A 21,951-nucleotide genomic window follows, 5' to 3' on the forward strand; every position below is an offset into this window, starting at 1 on the left:
TCCGCCAGGGAAGCTCCCTGAATTCGACCAGGACTGGATGATCCAGAGAAATATACATACATACAAAAAAGAAATTTGTACAATAATACCTTTTACAGGATGTAAGAGACAAAGCTGCATGTCCGACACCATCGCCGTCGTTTTGGAGTGCAGGGACACACGGTAGCACAGGCGGAGTCGTTTATGGCATCTGGTCTGTTTGAATAAAGTTCTGCTCATGGCTTCAACAGTGGGATGACGGTTCAGATGAGTTCCTTTTATTTTCTTCTTCTTTCACATCTGTGCTCCGAAGGCAAAGCCGTGGAGCCGACGCGTTTCACTTCAGTTTCAAGGGGAGAAAATAAAATAAAAGTACAACAAACACGGTGATGCGTAAACAGTCTTCGTAGAGGCAGCAGAAGGACTGGGCTTGTCACATTTTTTTTTTTTTTTTTTTCTGTTTTTACATAAGGAAGAATCTTCAATACAAATCCAACACGTCATCATCCTCAGGAGGGTCCCACATCGAAATACTCCGGTTGTCTCAGTTCAGTTCATTCTTCAAATCTTTGTTTTCAAATGGCACTTCAAAATACCAAGTCTTTTTTTTCAGTTTATACTGCTTTCCCCTTAAGGTTCACCAAAAAAAAAAAAAAAAAAAAAAAAAAAAAAAGTGGCAATTCAGTCAGTAATGCCAGAATTACAGTTAACAAATAAATAAAGCAAATAAAAGAAATACAGCAGTAGCCAAATGAGGTATCTATGTATTGCTCTATGCCAAAAAAGAGGAATTAAAAATTAAATAAATTAAATAAAATCAGTGGTTTATCAAGATGGGAGGCCAAAGCAACGAGACAAAAACAAGGTGTTAGGATCAGGTGGGTCAGTGGCAAGGTGGACCGTCAGCGTGTGGCCAGGGGTCAGGGGTCAGGAGGCCAAAGGGCATACAAGGAGTGTCAGGATTCTCTGCTTCCCTGAGGTATTTCTTTGGAGCTGCTTCCTGTCGCTGCTGCTGCTGCGGCGCTGTCCGTGGCGGCGGCGGCGCTGGGCTCCGCCTCCTCTGAGGCGGGGGTTTGCTCCTGCTGCAGGCCGCCCCAGCTGGCTTTGTTCAGCCCCATGTGGCCCAGCATAGTTTGGGACAGACGTGTGTCGGAGAAACGAGCCCACTCTGCAAACAGCGGCTCTGCCACGTAGGTCATAAAGCCTGGGGGGTGGGAACAGCCGCAGATTAGCCTTCGTATTAATTACAGGCTATAAATAACAGCAAATATCGATCATAGCCGCCATACTTGCCTATCTGAATGTTGCCAACGGTGTTTGTCTCTCTGTCACAAAGTGGGCTGACTTCAAGTTTGTGCTTTTTCTCGATGTCTCCTGCATCAATTAGGGCAAAACGTACCGGATTAATTGTACTTGTGAACCACACTGCTATCACAGAACGACAGAAAAGCAGACAGGTACCCTGTTGGAAGAACTCCTCTGTCACTTTCTCACTCCACTGTTTGCTCAGCTCCCAGGGTCTGCAGGGGTTGCAGATGTCTGCACACTTCAGGGCCATCTGCGGCGACAGAAACAAAACAAGAACCCGCCGGTGTTAGCCGACCGGCTCGAGCCGAGTGAAGTTAACGGCCAAAATAAAGCAAAACGACCTGCAGGACGAAGTGACGGTGACTGGCGCTGCTCAAGCACAGGTTGTCCTGGTCTAGGTGCGTGCGAAATCTGGACAGGTAGTCGTTCTGTCTGCTGATGTCCGTGGCCAGGATTAAGGAGCCCAAATCCCTCTCCATGTTGAGACTGGAGAGTCAGGAAGAACATATTGATTGATTGATTTTTAAGCAAAAAACTGACTCGTCTATCAGAGGTTTCTCCAGAATCCGACTGACCTGTCCTCTGTGGGTAAATGAGAGAACAGCCCGGTCTCTCTGAGGAGACCCACTGCAGACTTCCAGTGGTGGTTTTCCAGAACTGAGGTATTCTGTGAGTTAAAATAGGGACACTTTATTAAAACACATTATGCTTTTTTTCCTGTTGTAGGCGAGGCAGGCTGCAGCGAGGCTGTTATGCTGTCTCACTCTGTAGAGTGTTGCTAGATAGTGGTCAGTCTTGATGAGGAAAGGCTGGTTGACCCCGGGGTGGTCCAGGTCATGTGTGGCTGCTGCTAGGAGTCCCAGGAGGATGTCATAAGATGTTAGAGACTTTGCAAGCTGCATTCAGAAGGGAAAAAATGACAATAAGATTATGAAAACTTGTTAATATTCAAGAAGACTTTCTAAAAAAAGCACCTCAAAGAAAGAAAATACTTAAACTGTAAAGTTGTGTCTCACCATGGGCTCCTGCAGGAAGCAGAACATGGCTTGTGTGACATCTGCAGCATGAACAGAGTTATGATATGGGTTGTCGTTGTGGTAGTCCTCCTGAACCAAGACCAGAAACCTCCAGAGTTTGACCATATCCAGCTGGAAGAGCTCCACCAAGCCATACTGGTTCAGCAGGTGGAAGGTCAGGGTGATCAGGCTGTTCCCTGAGCACAATTAGCACAATTAGTCTCTGTTGTCGTTCTTACTCAGCATTTTTCAGAAATACTTTTGAACAGAAAGTTTGCAAAGTATCTCGGGGCTGGAAAACATCTGGAGACTATTGTCAGTAGGAAATGTGTCATTATATGTACGATATGGATTCACTGAAAGTCTGAAAGAAGCTGTAACTTATGGTAACTGTCTGTTTACACCAAAGCTAAACATTAAATCTTGATTTTATTTGCTGTATTGGATGGAATATATGAGTTTCAGTCAAGCTGCAAACGAGGATCTGGACAAACGCTACATGTTTGTCCAACAGATGGCACCAACACTTCAGATCTGAAGGTGAAGCTGGATTCTGCAGTCAGTGCATAACTTCTACTGTTGTGACATGAAACACTACTTGAGGTCATATTTTGCTTACCATTTGTCAACTTATCAAAGAGGAAAATGTCAAAATTCCAGTTGCCCACTTTCTCCAGCATGCACTACGAGACAGAGAGGGGAAAAAGGGATAAACGTGTAGGTGTTAAGTTTAAAAATACATTTCTATAGATGGGATCGAGGTGTTATTGTATGCAGGATGTGCGTCATACTCTAGCCTGTCCACTGTAGTCTTCATCGAGGATGGGGAGGGGGATCTGCTGGGTGATTCCCCGCAGCAGGCGGGACGAGTGCAGGTATCTCTGGAAGCTGAGCAGTCTGTGAACCCTCCTTTCAGTACCAGAGCTGGCCGACGGGGAGCCGCAGCCCAGCCGAGCTGCGCGCACAAATACGGTTCAAAACATGCAACACGTACAATATGTTCCCTATGTTCCCTCGCTCTTTTTTTTTTTTTGTTCCCAGAGGCTCATTAGGCTTGGAGAATCGTTTGGCCCGGAGAACCTCTGTGGGGATCTGACACCGACACAGTCGTATCCAAACAGTCGCTGCTGACACAGCCGCCTACTCATAAGCCTTTCGTCTGGGATCACGCAGTAGACATGCTTTGTCAGTGGTCTCTCTTTCACACACACACTCAGCTGCGAGGCCACTTTGTATAAACTGTAGCTGAACTCTGGAAATTAAATGTAGCCATTTCAGTTTTTATAAGCTTTCACTCGGTGTAAAGAGTGATATTAAAGTCACACACTTGTTTGCAAAAGTCAGAGAAAAAAATCCTTGATCAAATGTTAAAGTCCCACACCTCAGTTTCAGGAAAAACAAACTGTGTTGTTGTTAAAGCAGTCAAGAGGGTGATCCAAACTCACCGTGAAGAGTTCGGAAGTCGATGCAAAGGTAAGGGTGGGAGCTTCTTCGTTCGGGTTCAAATCCAACCTGACTTCTTACTCTCACATCTCCTAGAAGAAATTAACACTTATTTCCTCAAGATTTACATAATGCAAAAAGAAAAGTGTCTCAAATGAGCAGCACTTCATTTTTTTTTTAAATCATCATTAGGCTACACTTCTAATTTGTTTTTTGCTTTAAGTTCCACGAGGATGGGCTTTACCACAGGACAAAGAACGGAGCAGGGAAAAAAAAAAAAAGAGATAAAACCGAATTAGGTGGGAATTATTATCAACACAGCTGACAAACTGTCTCAGATATTTAGAAGAAAACTTTTATTGGACAAAAAAAAAAATTCAGGTTTTCTGTCAATATCCAAAGACTGAACAAAAACTTTGAACCCTAATAGCCAATTTTGATGTTTTTATGAGCGCTATGCTAATTTTTTTTTAAACTTCACCACAATATTTGTAATGTTGCTCTGATTTTTTATCACTGTAGCACCTCTTGAAGTGTATTTGCTCCGTTTTAACGTCTCTTTAAGGCACATCTCCAGAAAATGCTTTGTTTGACGTAAACTAAGCTTTAGTGAAAAAGCAATTCATGGTAAAGTTGACCAATAAAGGAGGACAAACAGTCCAAATGGAATATTTTATGCAGTTGAAGAGAACTAACTTTAATAAGGACTTCATGAGTTTGCAGATATTTCCTCACAGAAAAGGCTAATTCATGCTGACAATCACTATGGTCAACTTTAGGAGATAAGAATTTATGTATTTATATTTTTTGTTTTTGTAGGTATGCACCAATCAGGTGGCTAATAACAAAAAATCGGTTGATTTTCAGTTTGACGAATGATCCGGCACCTTATTTATTGTATTTTTTACAGCTAAGCAGCTGATTTGCAAGACCTCAGTAAGGACGTTTTTACTGAGTGAAGACTCAAAGTTAGCTATGTGAAATATTTGTAAGGTGTTGGAAAATAAAGTCAGATGAAGCACTTGAGGTGTAAAAAACTACTAAAAAGAAACTAGTTTTTTTTCGTATGAAGGTCTGTCTGCTGCTCACTTTTCTGCTCAGGCTGTTAGTTTCCTTTATAAGGTCAGCTGCCTCTTCAAATTCAGCTGGTGCACGTTTATGTTTTGAGGACAAGTTAAGGATGTTAAAAGAGTCATAATCTGGTCTACAGAGATATGCTGTAACTATCTTTCAGATTGATTTTATTTGTACAAATACCTCAGCGGAGGAGGATCATTACTGATAATGTTAGAAGATGTAAAAGTTCTTCAATTCAATTAGAAAATGTATAGTTCTTAGAGAAAAAATCAAAATAGACAGGTCAGATCAGAGCTCTGATCAGAGCAGCTCCAATTTTTATTCAAAGAAATGCAAATAAAATCTGTTTTGTTTAAGTTTTCTTTCTTGTCAAAACTGCAGCTGACAGGAATTTACTTCTTTGGAGTCTTGACAGAAAACCCTTCAAATGTGTCACTTTAAATAAAAAGAGATCTTATCCAAACAACATCCTTTTGAAGTGGGACATTAAAATGCCAAAACCCATCATTTTGGTACTTCCAGCAAATCATAACAAGCAGAAGCTGTGATTTCAAAAAGTCTGATTTGACCCAGGCTTTGTGTGTGCTATTCATGCGCAGGAACAGTCACACACAAACACACACTCCCATGTCCCAGAAGAGGAAACAGACAGAGAAGTGAACAGCTGAGCATGCAATGCCATGTCAGGACAGTCTGCTCTACTATTAGTACTCAGAGGCACTGAGAGTAATCTAGAGTCCATCTATGACTGTTTTTAGTAGTCAGGCAGAGGAGCGGGCTCCAGGTTTGGACCCCGCGGACGGCGGACGGCTCGCTTGTAGTCTGCAGTCAGGAGCAGTGAAAGTATAGCAAGGTGACAGGATGGTGCCGTGACACTTATGCAGCAAAATGCTAGTGTGTAGATCCAGGCAAGACTGCATATGGAGGTAAACTGATCAATGTGCTAAACAGTGAAATGTTATGTTTTCAGCATTGCACTTCAAATCGTCTATATGCATCAAGGAAAGAGAGGAAAAGTCACACGCATGTGTTCCCACAACCAGCACGTTACTTACTTGCAAACAGCTGTTTGAATACTACACAAGCTCCTATCAAGATACCAAAAACTAAGAATTACAATTCATGTCATGAGGAAGAAAAGGTACTTGTAAAGGTTCTGGACATGAAAAACATGGGGAGAAACGAAACAGTGCATGCATTCCTGAGCAGTGGCCGTGTGCCCGCACGTATGTTTATCTGTCACATCTGCAGAGACGGGTGCCAGGAGCTCAGTGCGTGTGTGTGTGTGTTTCAGAGTGTCACAGGGTCCATGTTCCCCCCCACCCACCCCCTACGGTGCATTAGTGCCGGTTCTTTGGGGGAGATGTAGGTCATGTCATTATAACTGATGTGGCGAAAGCTCTGAGTGCTGCTATTTGAAAGCACATCAGCATTAAGTTGGCAGACTAAAGCCCGGCTCAGGCAAACACCGGCCTGCATTAGTGCGCCTCTCCTCCTCACACTCAATTTATTCTGAAAATCTACACACACAGATGCTTTATGCCGGTGACGTACGAGGCTGCCATCATATTTAGCCAAAGGGAAATGATTAAAAAGCTAAAAGGTCCTGCAGTCTGCTCAATAAAACTCTTGTTTCTGTGACTAAGAAAGGAATTATCGAAAACTTACAAAAGTTTTGAAAAATTTAACAAAACAACTCCTAAAAGACTAGACGATAAAGTCACAAAAAAACAAAATCTTCATGCACACTCCAACAGATCTCTGAGGTCTAATCGCATCTGTTCTTAATTCCTTTATTGATTAGAAAGCAATGACTGGTCCATTCTCTTCCCAGATGCCTTTGACTCCATCTGACTGGCAGAGCTGCAAGCCCTCCACATCCTCTCATCCATTTTCTAAACTGCTTACGCTGTTTTGGAGAAGACACAAAGACACGTGTGGAAACACAGGCCAACACTTTGCACGCCAGTCTTCGTTCTGTTTAGGACCGAAATGAAAACCCGTACGTCTAACAAAGTGTAAAATAAAACGTAAAAGACTAAACACAACAGATACAAACCTGAAATTAGAAAAAAGGCCAAGAATTAATTAGTTATTTACTTCAGCCTTCCCTCAGTCCAAGCCCCATTTCATTGCTTTTTAAACCATTACATATTAATGGATTTGTGTCATGTGGAAAGATTATGAACAATTAATATCTTACCTGTTGCAGGTAGCCATTTGAACGACCTCAGTTTGGAAAATGTGGTTTAATTCTGACCAGACTGACAAGCTAATGGCTAGTTCAAGGCCAAATCAAAGGGCTACCTACAAGTAAGATAGGTTTTTTTTGTTTCCAACCTTTCCACAGAGCCCTACTTTTTCAAAGATCTGAACTAACCCTTTAAGAAATGGGCACCATCAAGGGTAAAATAAACTTCCTGCTCTCTGAGAAGTGTGTGTTTGTGTGTTGAACTGAGCGTATGCAGTAAGAACAGGGAAACACTTACCTAGCATACGAATGTAGAGAGCCGTCTGGTCGGAGCTGTCGTAGGAGATGGCCCCCCGTCTCTGAAACCAAACATCAGCAGCAGCTGTTTAACGTGGACACAGACGTAACGTTGCGATTACATCACAATGTTCTGCTACAGATTATTCATCCTGAACTGATGCGTCGCCCCTCCGTGAATCATGTTCGAAAACAGGCTTTATTGGTACAATTTCATGTTTACGCGGCACTTGGTAAGTTCTTGGTGGCGTAACGCTGCTTCTGTTTGTTCTAATCTGCGTTCGTGCATTGCTGTTACACACTGATAAAACATGTTCCTGCTTCATATTACGACCTGATACGGCTCTGCTAATCAGTCATGTGAGAAACACGTGCGCTACGAGGAAACAAACGCACATACAACTGCACCCATAAACACACACACAGAGTGTTTTACGTTGAAGAAATTATAATGGCTGAACCCAATCTGACCCCACCCAGAAGTTTTCTCTTTTATGTTTACTTCCCTTTAAAGCTGTACCAAAAAGCACTGCTGGAACCACGGGATGATTTAAGTGGAGATTAAATGAACCCAAACACTTCCCTTTTCTGACATCAGTACACCCAGAGTCATTTGAATGCACTGAAAGCGTATTTAAATTGAAGTCCAAGGAAATGACAACGAACGGATTCAACAGATATTGTCATTGCAATGTTTAACAACATGCAATGTGCAGCCCCAGACAATATCAATTACAATAAACCCACATTTTCTCTTCTGTCAGCACAGTCATCTAAACCCGGTGTGGGAATCAAGGCAAGTCTGTTGGACTGACCAATAATATTATAACCATGCATGCTAAAACGTATCTCCTATGTTTTATTTTAGCCCCAGCAGTACTGATATTGCACTCACTGATACTGCGAAGACGATAAATGTTCAATATAGTGTATTGTGCAGCTCTAGTGGGTAGAATATTTACAGCTTTAGTGTAAAATTGGAAAATGAGGACTTGTGCTACGGTGCAACTCAACGGGCAAAACTGGCATTAAACAGTGCCAAACAAAAAGGTCAAGTTGCATCACCATTTCCTGAAAGTACATAAAACAAAACCCCAATTGTTCATTTCATGAGCGTACATTCACCAAGATCCTTCAGCATTTAAAGTTTTAATACATACAGGATGTGAGTGTGCTTTTCAGACTAGAGAAAAACTCCCATATGTAGTTTCTTTGTCGGTTCAAAACTTTACTAAATAAGTTTCAACAAGCTTCCTGATAAAACAGAACAAACTTCTCAGTAAAATGATGGTCATCTTGGTTTATTGGACTTGGACTTTAAGCACAGAGATTTTTCCAGAAGCCCTGAAATTTTTTCACAAGATTAGGCTCAAAATATCGTAGCTCTTCACAATTTTGCATTGATTTTTTTTTTTTTTTAAGTACTTAAACTTGCCAATGATTCTGATAAAGTTTAAGCACAAAGTGGTGACACAAAGACTTCAGCCTGAACAGAAAAAAATAATATCTGAAGGAATGTATGAGGAAATCTGCACTTATGTTTGTTTCAAAACAGCATTGTGGAAATTTTGCAGCTTCCACTAGCTGGCAGTCGTAGTGTGTGAGAGGTGGATGTATGAAAAGCCAAGAGTCATAAAATGCATCCTTTGAAACACCTTCTGGCGTCCCATAAACAGCATTAAATACCCCACCAGGTGTTTAATGAGCACCACTCGTGCATTAATAGCACACTAGCACCCGTCTAGCTGAGGAGCTAGACGTGAGTGTTTAACTTTTTTTTTTTTTTCCACAACAAAAGACAGATACCGTACAGTTTTTGAAGTTAATCAAACCTTCCAAACTGAATGAATAAGATAATAGGACGTTTTTGCTTTTAATTTCTATAGTGAAGCCTGCTATCATAGCACCTACACACTGGAAATGATGTTTTGTTTTTCTGTCTGTTTCTAGGAGAGTTGTTGATTTAAAATAAGCTGTTCTTGAATTAAACTCATACCGAACTGTGATTTATATGTATTATTACACCAAAGGACAGTGGGTATATTGGTAGAAAGATGTTAGAGATGAATCTGCCAGGAATAAGACAAAGAGGAATGCCAAAAAGGAGGACATGGAGGACAGAGTAGAGAGGACAGAGTGAGATGGAGGATGACTGGAAACCCCTGAACAGCCGAAAGAAAAAGAAGAATGATTATGTAAAAGGAACTTTAAAACTAAAAGCATGCAGTCAAGATATACAGGAAGAATGAAGCAAAACGCAGAATTACATCCTGTGCCAAGTCGCATTCCCGAACAGCAGGCAGCTGCAGCAGGAGTGTCACTCGCACAGTGGTATCTGCAGCGGCTTTGCCTGTGGTAAAGGCATATTTGCTCTGCCGGCAGCCAGCTGCTCAGGGCTACACTGAGGTGTTGGCTCACCCCACTTTGCACTCTACATACGCTGGCCCCCCTCCAGGCCAACTCTTCACTCTCATTTCTGGGGCTTCCCTCATCTCCCGTTACTCATTCCACACGGCAACAACTGCTGCACTCATCTGGTAGAAGACATCTAAAAAATGCTTTTGTTTAGCTGAAGATCGATCACAAAAGAACTTGACAAACATCTTTGTGAAAAAAGAAAAAGAAAAAAAAAACAAAAACTTCAGCTTCACCGATGCCTTCAGCAATGCCTTGATGAATCCGTCTGTACTCCAGATCATTTAATGACAACCGTCTGGTCAAACCACAAACACAGGCACATGCGAGGACACGTGTAGCCGCTCGTACACTCATTACTTCATATGCTTAGGATTACTGTGAATGTACCTCACACACAGATACACATCTGACAATGTCTGCCCTCGGAGATGATGACAACTGCCAATCCAAAGCTAATATTTTACCAGGCAGCAAACAGCTTGACTCAGGGTGTGCAAAGCCGTATTTTAGTGTCAACAAGACTCTGTGTTTACACACAGCACCGGTGTTTAGTTTTAGCCTTGTATATTGTGTGTACGTATGCTGCATGTGTCTTTGTGTGCATAAGAAGAAACGTAACTCGAGTGGGAACTACTTAAGGTTCGCTCCAGGGTTGTGAATGAAGAGTGAGCGGCCCGAACACAATCTTAGGCCAACATTTGATGGAAACGCACACAAACATGTGTGTCCGGCTACCAGCTGCCACTTTACTGGCATGTGTGCCTTTGTGAAGGTGATCAATTGAACTGAGATCTGGTGACCATGGAGGCCACTGGAGTTCAGCGCATCGAGACTCGGAGCAGGCAATGCTTTGCTAATTTCTTATTGTCCAATTTCGATGAGCCTGTGTGAATTGTGTGCTCAGTTTCCTGTTCTGAGCTGACAGGAGTGGCACCCGATGCGGTTTTTTTTTTCTGCTGCTGTTGCCCATCTGATCAAGGCTGGGCGTGTTGGGCGTTCAGAGACAGCATTCTGCATGCCTTTGTCTGTAACAAGTAGTTATTTGGGCTATTGTTTTCTTTCTGTCGTCTCGAACCAGTCTGCTCATTCTGCTCTGACCCCTGACACCTCAGCCACACAAAACCACAGAACCAAGGTTCAGCCCAACAAGGCGCTGAGCCATTTTGGACCCATTCAGACATGATATTAGCATGCCTCTTGGCTGATTTAATCACCAATGGAAAGCACTAAATACAGCTGTGAACCCTCTCAGGACAGATTGAGGACTCATTCAGATCTGATCACTGACACCACAAGCAGGTCTGGGACATTTAAGTTCACATACTTTTGATAGTCTGAACAAAACCCGGTCCTGGGCTACAATGGAAGTGCACCAGCTGACCTAATGTGACTCCATGCAGTTATCTGCCTGTTTGAATACTTGTCAATAAATTTAAAAAAAAAAAAAGTTTTGTTTGGATAATATTGATTTGTGGATCACCAGGACACTTTTATATGTTTATTTGCAAGCGGAGCAGGTGACAAAAATCCAATCTGTCAGGGCAGATTACTGCCAGGTGTGAACCCTTGCACTTAAAGCTGTCCCCTTGTGACTGGATCAGTCAGGATGTACGTTACTGCCAGGTTGGAACAAGACCTTTGTAAGCACTGCGGTTTTGCCTTTTAGGCTAAAGATCTGACTCATTGTTATTCTCCGTATTTAGTCATCAAAACTTTCAATTTCCTAAAATGTGAGGAAATTTAAAGCAGCAATGGTTAATACTCATGAAAGCTATCTCTATGTTTTACATATTTATCAGACTTTATATAACATGTTACCATCCTTTGAAGTTATTAAGTTAAGTGAAAGAACCTCTAGGGATTTTTTGTTGTTTTTCTGTGAGGCTTCACCATTTTAAACAAAAGAAAAACTTTTTTTTTTTTTACACCTACTTCACAACAAAAAGCCTTCAATGGACTGAATGTACAAATACAACAAATGTTTACTATGAGGTATCTGCAGGAGTTGTTTTCTTTTTCTTTTTTGATCACTGTTATCTCTTTTAGATTGAAGCTGTACTCCTAGTAGTTCAGAGCTTCCCCCGTCGCAAGATTTTTAACTCTTCACCAAAACATTCGGGTGGTTGGTGTCCGTATCGCAGGTTTGGATCAATGACGTTCACAGCTGTGTGTCATAGCTAAGGTATTCAGCTGAATGGAAATCTGCCACATGACACAAAAAACACATACAAGGCATTCGTGTTTTTAAAAGGGACGTGTTCATTTTTATCGTTTATTATCAATTTGATGTTTTTGTAGGTAATAAAAGCCAACGAAACTAAAAGGCAAGGTCTCAACTCAAATATCTGTGGTTCTTTTCTGTAAAAATAAACTCCAGAGAACTCAAAAGGGGGAAAGTTTGAAACAGAAACTCTTTCTTTTACACCAATAGTCAGACGTCTTACCTATACGAGACGTCAACCTTACGTATATTATCTGAAAAGGACATTTTAAAAGACAGATCACCAATTTCTAACCTTTTTTCCTTTTTATATTGTTTGATAAAGTTCTGGATTCTGAATTCTGGACATTGTTTTTCTTTTGTATACTGGCGATCAGAATAAAAAAAAAATGTGGTTAGATGAGCACGTATTCAAAGTATAAATACACACAAACACGTACTTTTTTTGCCTTCAAGATATTCAGCATTTACTAATAAAAGTGAAACAACATCATGGTTTGTGAACTGTTTGATTACAACTTAAACTGGTTATTTTATGAAACTATATTACTGAAAACAGTATCACAAGCTGCAAAAACAGATTCCAAACCTGTTTTGTTTTTAAAAATTTTCACAAAAACCATACAATTATGAGAATCTACACTCTTAGGCCATGTTCAAAACCCATTTTTAAGAATTTACTGATGAAAATTAGAGTGAAAAAATCTAACATGACAAAGCAAACCCTTTTAAGAGTCTTCACTTCTTATTATCAAAATAATTTTACTCTTTAGTGTATTTTATGTGAGCACATTCACAGTCAGTCCTTTACTGATGCAGTTTATGTGATTTCAGAATTGAGAAACACTAAAAAAAAGCAGTATTTTTGTTTTTTTGACCACCCTTGTGTCTTGGTTTAACCGTGAAACTGCAGCTTTCATTGGCAGGTCTAAAACCACGGAGTTCAAACTTTGTTTTTACATGTAAATGCTGAATTAAAAGGAGTGTCTACAGCAACTGGAGGCTAAAGATCATAGTAGAGGCTTGCATAAATACATATAATTTCTCTGTGATTGTGAGTTATAAATCTGCTTGTAAGAATACACGTGCATGTAACAACTGTCTCGGTCCTAAAACTACTTACTGTTGGATATATCTGGCCTCTGGAGTTGCACTTCGCTGGGGTTTGCTCGCAGCACTGTGGACACAGGAATAAATGCTGTTTTGTTTGGACTTTGCTGGGAGCCTAACAGTCTGTCCATTGTGCTCCCTGCAGTTCCATGCGAGCTCGTTTACATACGGCTCTGTTTCTTATCTCCACTCAGTCCCACCGCCTGCAGTCGCTGCACTCAGGTTTCTGAGGTCAGGACCTGATGTCAAAATTCCTGACAGAGTGAGCACCCCCTCTTCGGTGTTTGTCATTTTCTAACTCCTTGAGCTCAACAGATAGGAACAGTGGAACAAAAGGTTCACATATAAACTCAACTGACCTTATTGACATCTGGAAAATTCCAACAGTGAACGTTTTTTTTATTTTTAGAAAGTTCACCTTTTTTTAAAAGAACCCTTGTATGCTTCTGTTGTTGGTAATATTTGTCAGGAAAACGAACCAATAAAAACAAGACACTGCTTGTGTTGTAAAAAATAACTGAAAACATCTATGTGCACTTTTGCAAACGTGAACTCTGCTCATCGTAGCTGCTTTGTGACTGAGCTGATATTTCAGTCTAATGCCCTTTGTACGTTATTCAACAGCCCAGCGCACAATGCCGCATTGTCCAACTTCCTTGTTTGAAACGCAGGTGTAAAAGTGGACTTTATGAGGTTATTACACTTTGAGGATATGGTTTATTTGAAGACTAGCCAACTGAAGTCAGTATATCAGCTGAGGACAGGCAAATGAGTTATCCTCATAATCTGACGTAATAGAAGGAAAGTAAAACACACAAATGTAAATTCCCCGACATAAAACCACCTGGACTTAATGCCATTTCATAAACTGAAAGCTTCCTGCTGAGTTATGACCTCTCGCAGCACTCTGCTGTGCAGAACGGCACATTCCAGTAACTGAGTGCTAGGTCATAAACAGGGGCAGGTTTGGAGAGGCTGAGTGCCTTGGTGTGCTTCAGCTCCGTACGCAAAAGTCCTCCAAAAAGTCTACCTGTTGGAGGATTGTTTTATGAGCGTGCTGTTCACTGCGACACAATTCAGCTGCAGTGAAATTTGAGAGGGGGGGCAGCGACTGATTGGGTGGGGGGCCCCGGGAGGGGGTTAACTGGCCCGGAGCCTCGGAGTCGAGCGTAAGAGTCGTCGCTGGACAAAGCAGCGTGCTTGTCAAGCAGAAATTTATCTGCAACTCGTGGGTCCTTTTATTGGCGGGGAAAGTGCCATAAAATAATTTAGGGCTTTTTTTTTTTTATTATTTACACAGAGTGCTTTAAAAGGGCATTGTGCTTTTAGCAGGGCTCTATGAAACAAGCTGAGCTGGCGGTAAGCAGAGGCGGGGTGCTTCATATTCTTACAGGCTCTACCTTGTAGAGGAATTTCATTCATTTAAACATCATCCCCAAGCTCTAATTGCTTCTCAGGGTCAGCTTAATGCCTCCGGACGTTGGAATTTTGTACAAACAGCAAACAAAACCCCCAGTCATCAACAGGTGTGAGCTCTCTCTGAGGTTTAAAACTAACCCAGTACACCCTTCTGTCCCTGCGAAGGCTCGTACCTCGACAGGCCTGCGGTAAATATGATTTAGCCTGAGCAGTCGACGTTGCGTCTGAAAGCGTGTCGATGTGTGGAGCCACATTCTCACGGCCAATTGCACTCGACGCTGCTGCACGAAAACATTGCATTCATGTGATAAGAGGGGCCCCTTACAAAAAGAGAAAGCCATGAGGGAAAACATGTCTGTCTGTGAAGACAGGATGTAGTCTATTTACCAAACAGTAAACATTCCGATTATTATAACCAGAAACACCCCAGCACCCCAGCTTATTCATGCAAACCCTTTGATTTGGCAGATGGCAGCTAAGCCATAAGCGCTGGCCTGTATTCTCTTATCAATCTGTGCAAAGAAGCATCCAGTGTGCCATTTCCCACCCTTATGCACAGGCTTATCGTCATCTCCAATTTGAAGGAGCTGATCTGGAATCAGCTGCCACCGAGCTCTTGATAATTTGTCCAACTGCGACATCTGAGACTGAACTGACATCTTTTTCGGTTTGAGCTGCGGTCCTGTCGTTATCGTCAGCAGCAACACGACAGCTCAGGCCACGTCAATGCTGTGCATTTGTTTACCTGCTCTGGTATCTCTGCTGAATTTCTTTTCCAGCTTTTTGAAAAGTTGTAAAATACAGAGTCACATCTAAACCACACGACCGGGTGTCACTAAACCTCACCTAAGTAAAACCAACAACACCAGCTGGCACAGAAACCCTCACTACAGCCACGCACGTCATCTGTAAAATGTGTGCAGCGATGCCAAGCTTTGTTCATAGTTTAGATGAGAACCACATGACTTTTCCATACCAGTCTCCTTTTAATTTGCACCAGTTTTAATCTCTTTCAGTCTTGCGTTCACCCGTTGCTTTACAGACAAAAGGAAAACCAAAGTTCGTCACTGTATTCCAGAGAAAAATCCAACTATCCTGGGAGTGAATCAAAAAAACAACACAGATAATCAAATCCATTCGTTTGCGCCCGTCGCTGAAGGCAAAAGGCAACATTTCCCCATGTTTTGTGCGCATTTGTCATGTTAGCAAAATATCTCACGAACCAAGGGAACCAAGGGAAAGATTTTAATACAACTTTTAAAAAGTAAGTAAAGTAAGTAAGTAAAAATGTATTTGTATAGCACATTTCAGCAGCAAGGCATTCAAAGTGCTTCACATCATAAAGTAAATAAAATAAAGTAAATAAGCACACAAGTAAATAAAAAGTAATCACTGGCTGTACATCAGTAACCGATTAACCCATTCAAAATGGCTTTTAGAGTCCACTGACATGAGGAAACACAAAAAAAGTCATAAAACTCAGCCAGTTTTACAAATATTGAGCAAAACATTTGGTGTGGGAGTAGCTGAGCATCATCTTCAACCAGCGTTGGGAAGGTTTTGAAAATTACAAGTAACTCCAAATAAAATGCCTTAGCAGTGTGACTATTTCAATTGTTTGGTCAATGTAACTAAATTAGTTATTTTAATGACTTTTCTAAATTTTGACTAGCAACATTCAACGCTGGCTTCTGTCAATCTCCTTTAAAATCCTTCAAACACGTGAAATAACATCAGTCATTTCTTCATTTTCAACAAAGCACATACCAACTACAATAACGATTATGTGCACTTTAACTTTGAGGTTTCTCTTTAGACAAAGTAGAGCTGCTAACTGCAGACTCGAAGCTCTAAAAGGTAAAACTTCAACTTCTGAAGCACAGAAAATCTGCCAGCCTACCATATGAAACGATGAAAGTCTGCTTACGTCTTTAATTTGGAACGGCTGCACGCATTCTGTGGAACTGCTTTTCTTCCCATGTCCCTGAATTATGCTTCTAAATATGAAATAAATGCACATTTCAAATATTTACATGAACCAAAGTTTTTTTTTTTTTTTAAAAGGATACAGTATTGACAATGAAAAAGGGTCATAAGGCAGAATAACAGCACTTCAGCGTGTACACTTTATCATAATCTTACAATGAAAGGGGAAAAACAGAATAATTACATGAAACAACACAGAGACTTATGAACGTCTACAAAGAACTGTGTATCAGAAAGGTTTTAAAAAAATATCAACTTGACTAAGAGTCCCTGACAAACAGCAGCCACTCTTCAGCAGAATATACTCTTTAAGGTTTTTTGTAGAAAAGATATGAGGGAAACCTACTTCTGTATTTCTATATTTTTCTGCCTGAGACTTAAAAACAGATTAAATCCACTTATTAACTCTAGAAAACTGAGATAACAGCCAGAATCAGCTCTGAAGCCTCAAACAACTAATCTCCCAAAAACTGAATCAGAATTCTTCTCGGAAATTAACCCACTTTAATTCAGACTGTTTCAGCAGAACCATCCTCCCTTTGTACTGCCTTAATTATTTTTATTGTTGCCGTGCCCTATAATACATTCTGTGACATGTTTCCAGTCACTGAACCAGTTTCAAACCACAAGCAAATAACTGTAAATGTGACGAAGCAAAAGAGAGATCCGGTAACTCATGGACAATACAGAAGTTGTTTTTGAATGTGCTCATCCTTTCAGGCTTTAATTTAAAGTGGAATCTGGGAACAAAAACACTTTTGTTGTTGCACATGTGCGTAACAAAGCTTTAATATCTACGTTTTGAATTGTTGCCAGGTCTCCTGTCCTTAATCAACTCAAAGCACGCAGTCAGACTCATTATCTGCGGTAAACAGATCGGTTCTGCATGAATCCTCAATAGTAACAACTGTGACAGTTGGCAGCTACTCTGTGGAAGGGACAGGTAAACTTGGTTCAGCCAAGCTTGGTCTCTTATTTTTGGACTGCAGCAAAGTTGATATCATCTCGTTAGCAGCGGCGGATGCAGCCTCTTGATAGCAGTGGTGCTAACTCTTGAGCCCATCTCCATGACAGTTAAATTGGAGCCACTGAGAACAACGATGGTCCTGCTGCATCATGGACTAGTTTTAACATAAATCCTGCTGGTTTAGGCTTTTTTAAGCACTTTGTTCCCTTACCCCCCTTTTCTTTTTGCTCTCGGCTGTCACGTTTTCAAATTTTAGCATTAACTATCGGAGTCTTTACCCTCGCTAGGGTCCTCGAAGGGGCATGGTAGTTTGCCCAAGCAGTCTACATGTGTTTTGTGGACTTGGAGAAGGCATTCAACCATGATCCCCAGGGTACCCTGTGGGGGGTGCTCCGTGAGTATGAGATTGGGTGTCCATTGTTATGAGCCATTCAGTCCCTATACAAACAGTGCAAGAGTCTGGGTCATGTTGCCGGCAGTAAGTCAGACCACTTCAGGATGAGAGTTGGACTTTGCCGGGGCTACCCATTGTCACCAACTCTGTTCATGGCTTTTATGGACGGAATTTCTCGGTGCAGCCAGGGGGCAGACGGGGTCCAGTTCGGTGGCCTCAGGATTCCATCTCTGCCATTTGCAGATGATGTGGTCCTGTTGGCGTCATCGTGCCATGATCTCCAGCTCTCACTGGAGCGGTTGGCAGCCGAGTGTGAAGCTGCTGGGATGAGAAACAGCACCTCCAAATTTAAGGCCATAGTCCTCGGTCAGAGAAGGGTGGATTGCTCTCTCTATAGGTTGGGAATGAGGTGCTGCCTCAAGTGGAGGAGTTTAAGTATCTCAGGGTCTTGTTCACGAGTAAGGAAGAATGGAGCGTGAGATCAACAGGCGGACTGATGCGGCTTGCGCAGCATTTGATACTCTGTACCAGTCCGTTGTGGTAAAGCGGGACCTGAGCTCCAAGGCAAAACTATTTGTTTACCAGTCGGTCTACGTTCCTACCGTCAGCAATGGTCATGAACTTTGGGTAGTGACCAAAAGAATGAGATCACAAAAACATGAGGTTGAAATGAGTTTTCTCCGCAGAGCAGGGCTCTCCCTTACATATAGGCGGAGAAGTTTGGTTATCCAGGAGGGAATCAGAGCAGAGCTGTTGCTCCTCCACATCGAGAGGTGCCAGTTGAGGTGGCTCCAGCACCTGGTAAGGATGTCCCCTGGACACCTTCCTAGGGAGGTGTTCTGGACATTTCCAACTGAGAAGAGACCAAGGACATGCTGGAGAGACTGTCTCTAAGCTGACCTGGGAATGCCTTGGAATCCTCCTGGAAGACGTGGCTGTGGAGAGAGATGTCTGGGCTTTCCTACAACCCAACTCGGATGGATGGATGGATGGATGGATGGATGGATGGATGGATGGATGGATGGATGGATGGATGGATGGATGGATGGATGGATGGATGGATGGATGGATGGATGGATGGATGGATGGATGGATGGATGGATGGATGGATGGATGGATGGATGGATTCAACCATGTTTGTTTGTTAGCAAAATATATCATGAACCACAAAACAAATTTGAATGAAACAACACATCATACAAGATCTTGCAGCATTGAACGAGACCGCACAAAACATAATTTCAAGGTTTGACCAAAATGACTAACTCAAAAAAATGATCTTAGTCTAAACCGCAGGTATTAAAAGGTGGCAGGCGATATACATTCTTTAAAGGAATGCTAGGCTTTTGATTTGAAGTGATTTCCAACAACTCAGCAGCACATTTAGACCTAATCACAACCACAGATTGATATATTCTTCTGAGACTCCGTTGTCTTCAGCCCTACTTCTGTCTTCTGCTCACAAGAGGAAATGTCTTCGCTTGTAAGGGAATTGGGGGGAGGGCAGAAAGAGAAAGACAGAGAGGGAGCTTGTGAGCGAGTGGAACAAGATAGCCAGAGAAAGAAAAGAGACTGAGACTTCGGCCATCTGTGAATATGGAAGTGAGCCAAACCACTGCCCACAGAGCCCAGGCACATGCCTAACTGCCTCTTTCAGCGACGCTAGTCCAACCCTGCTTCCACAAACAACAGGCCCGTGGAACCACACACAAAAACACAGCAGCCACTAAGGACAAACGCACCCTTATGGTTGTAAATAAGGCCCGAAACACAATATTTGTAGAAGTGTAATTGCTCAGCAACAATGGCTGCATAACACTGCGACGTGCATGCAGCTTTACCCAACTTCAACAATGATTAATGAAGGAAAAGAGACAGCTGAATTTCTTAGCATGTCTCCATGTTACTGAATTGCTCTCCGATTAATTTTTCTTTTTAGCTCTCTGCTCAAGTTATTTGCAAACTTGTCATTTAGAAACTGTCCAGCATCTTATTATTGTTTCACTGGATATTTGCTGAGCCCAACAGAATGAACTGCTCACAAGCCTGATTTCATGACAAAAAGAGCACAATAACAGGACGACTCGTTCTGACCCGCTGAACAAGTAAAAAGGGCCATGTGAGGAATCAACTAGGGAACCCAAACAAGACACGACAGCTTTGTATTGGTGTCCATCAGACGAGCAGGAAAACATCATGCTGAGATGGATGCTCTTCTGACATTTTGAGAGCTTTCAGGGGAATTCTGCCTTGGCTTTAGTTTGAGAAGCAAGATACCAAATACTACAGTGAAAAAAAGGACAGTTTAATGACTTTAAGCTCTTCTAATTGAGACAGAGCAGCCATCATCAACTCTACGGTGATGGCTGGATAGTCAGAAAAATCTCATGACATCAGTTGAAAAACCCCAGTAAAAAAAAGCTACCTTTAATAGCTAAAGCTATGCATTGGTTTTGTCTGATGGGTGACACATGGATCGGGATGTGGAGCAGGATCTGCACAAAAAAAACACTAATGGACTTCCAACTGAAAAGGACACTAACACAAAAGACAAACCAGCGAGCACTATGTGACAAAGACATGAAGATAGGCTCTTTTTTTTTGTTTGTTTGTTAAAAAGTAAAAGAATATACAGTAAATACCCATTCACTTCATGTGCTAGTTTTTTTCCCTGAGCATACAGAGCAGCTACATATCTTACACTTGGTTTTACTGAACAAAAGACTCGTAGATCAAAGACAAATGTTCAAAAATGACTCAGTATGGGCTAATGCAATGGAGATGCACCGTACCGCCATGTTAGTTTCAATGCACACATAAAAGTAAAGCAGAAATATGACCTTACAACCTGAAGACTGTTGTTGCTGCCCACCTTTTTTTCCCTCTTTCACCATCCAGCAGGTGAAATAAATAGAGGCACGCTCACCAGAGGGATATTTTCAACTCACTTCTGAAGGCAGGCAGGAAGTTCAAGTATGGTTTAATAATTTATGTCAATGTGTGAGTGGATGATAACATAAATACCAGAGTTTCCTGTTGATAAATCCCTGTAGTAAACTTCATCATCATGTTAGTGCTAGCTTAAGAGGGCCTTTATCTGAGGTCAACATGCATAAAGTTGGGAGCGAGAGCTTGCCGAGCGTATTTAGGTCCTGCAGATAAGAATGTGTTGAGTGCTTCTGGGCAATTGAATGCTCACTCTGTTTATGTGTGCGTGTGTGTGTGTGTGTGTGTGTGTGTGTGTGCGCACATCTGCTTTCTTGTTACCGTTTTAGAAACTTTTCGGGCATAATCACCTACCTTGTCGGGATTATTAGTCCTTATGGGCGCCAGAGCCCTGTCCCATTAGGGTGGAGTGCTATTTTTTTGGATATGGAGTTCAGTTTAAGGTATAAATGGGGTTTTAGGTTAGGGTTGGGCATGTGCCTGTAATGGTTAGGTTTAGGGTGAGGGTCAGGGTTAAGCTAAGGACCTGAATGGAAGTCAATGCAGTGTTCTAATAAGGATAGAATTACAAACGTGTCCACGTGTTAGTATATACATATATACCTAGGTTCTGTTACCTTTTTAGGAGTTTTCTAATACAATCACCAACCTGGTCAAGATCGTTAGACCTTATGGGCACCGAAGCGCTGACAGATAGGATGGAACATCATTTTTGGGTTAGTTTTAAGGTATAAATTGGGTTTAGGTTAGGGTCAGGGTGAGGCTAAGGCACTGAACAGAAGTCAATGTAATGTTCTAATATGGACAGAAATACAAATGTGTGTGTTAGCAAATATATATACCTGGGTTTTGTTACCTTTTTAGGTAATTTTCTGGTGTAAATCACCTACCTTGTCAAGACTAGCAGCAATAATGGTGATCAAAGCCCTGACTTAATACGACTGAATGTCATTTTTGGTTTAGGTTTAGTGCTAAGACGCAAACTGAGTTTAGGTTTAGGTTAGGATTAGGCGTCTAATGATGATGGTTAAGTTTAAGTCTAAGGTTAGGGAAATGAATGGAAGTCAGCAATGCCCTAACAAGGATACACACGCAACCACCTGCAAGATTCCTGTGGATTAATTCTTCTTTTTTGGAGAGATGCCTATGCAGCATCCCATACAATCAAGCCCCCCCCCC

The 21,951-nt window shown here is 41.8% G+C and overlaps 1 protein-coding gene across 10 annotated transcripts in view; it reads right to left on the reverse strand.

The window, feature by feature from the left end:
• Positions 1–382: 382 nt before the first annotated feature.
• The window catches only part of pde7a (phosphodiesterase 7A), a 22,769-nt gene continuing 1,200 nt past the window's right edge, over positions 383–21,951 (reverse strand). The window contains exons 2-13 of one of the 10 annotated variants that reach the window (XM_017406588.3): positions 7,313–7,373; positions 5,879–5,911; positions 3,749–3,835; positions 3,095–3,258; positions 2,923–2,986; positions 2,304–2,500; positions 2,052–2,183; positions 1,863–1,975; positions 1,629–1,773; positions 1,441–1,537; positions 1,273–1,353; positions 383–1,183 (exon numbers count right to left, since the gene is read on the reverse strand). In XM_017406588.3, the coding sequence (XP_017262077.1) occupies positions 936–1,183; positions 1,273–1,353; positions 1,441–1,537; positions 1,629–1,773; positions 1,863–1,975; positions 2,052–2,183; positions 2,304–2,500; positions 2,923–2,986; positions 3,095–3,258; positions 3,749–3,835; positions 5,879–5,911; positions 7,313–7,373 (1,422 nt within the window). In that variant the 3' untranslated portion in view covers positions 383–935. Of the gene's footprint in view, positions 1,184–1,272; positions 1,354–1,440; positions 1,538–1,628; positions 1,774–1,862; positions 1,976–2,051; positions 2,184–2,303; positions 2,501–2,922; positions 2,987–3,094; positions 3,259–3,748; positions 3,839–5,878; positions 5,912–7,312; positions 7,397–21,951 lie in introns of all 10 variants that reach the window. The other 9 variants (XM_017406587.3, XM_017406589.3, XM_037973111.1 and 6 more) reach the window with 9 other exon arrangements.

Source organism: Kryptolebias marmoratus, linkage group LG21 (assembly GCF_001649575.2).
Source record: "Kryptolebias marmoratus isolate JLee-2015 linkage group LG21, ASM164957v2, whole genome shotgun sequence".
NCBI classification, from domain to species: domain Eukaryota; kingdom Metazoa; phylum Chordata; class Actinopteri; order Cyprinodontiformes; family Rivulidae; genus Kryptolebias; species Kryptolebias marmoratus.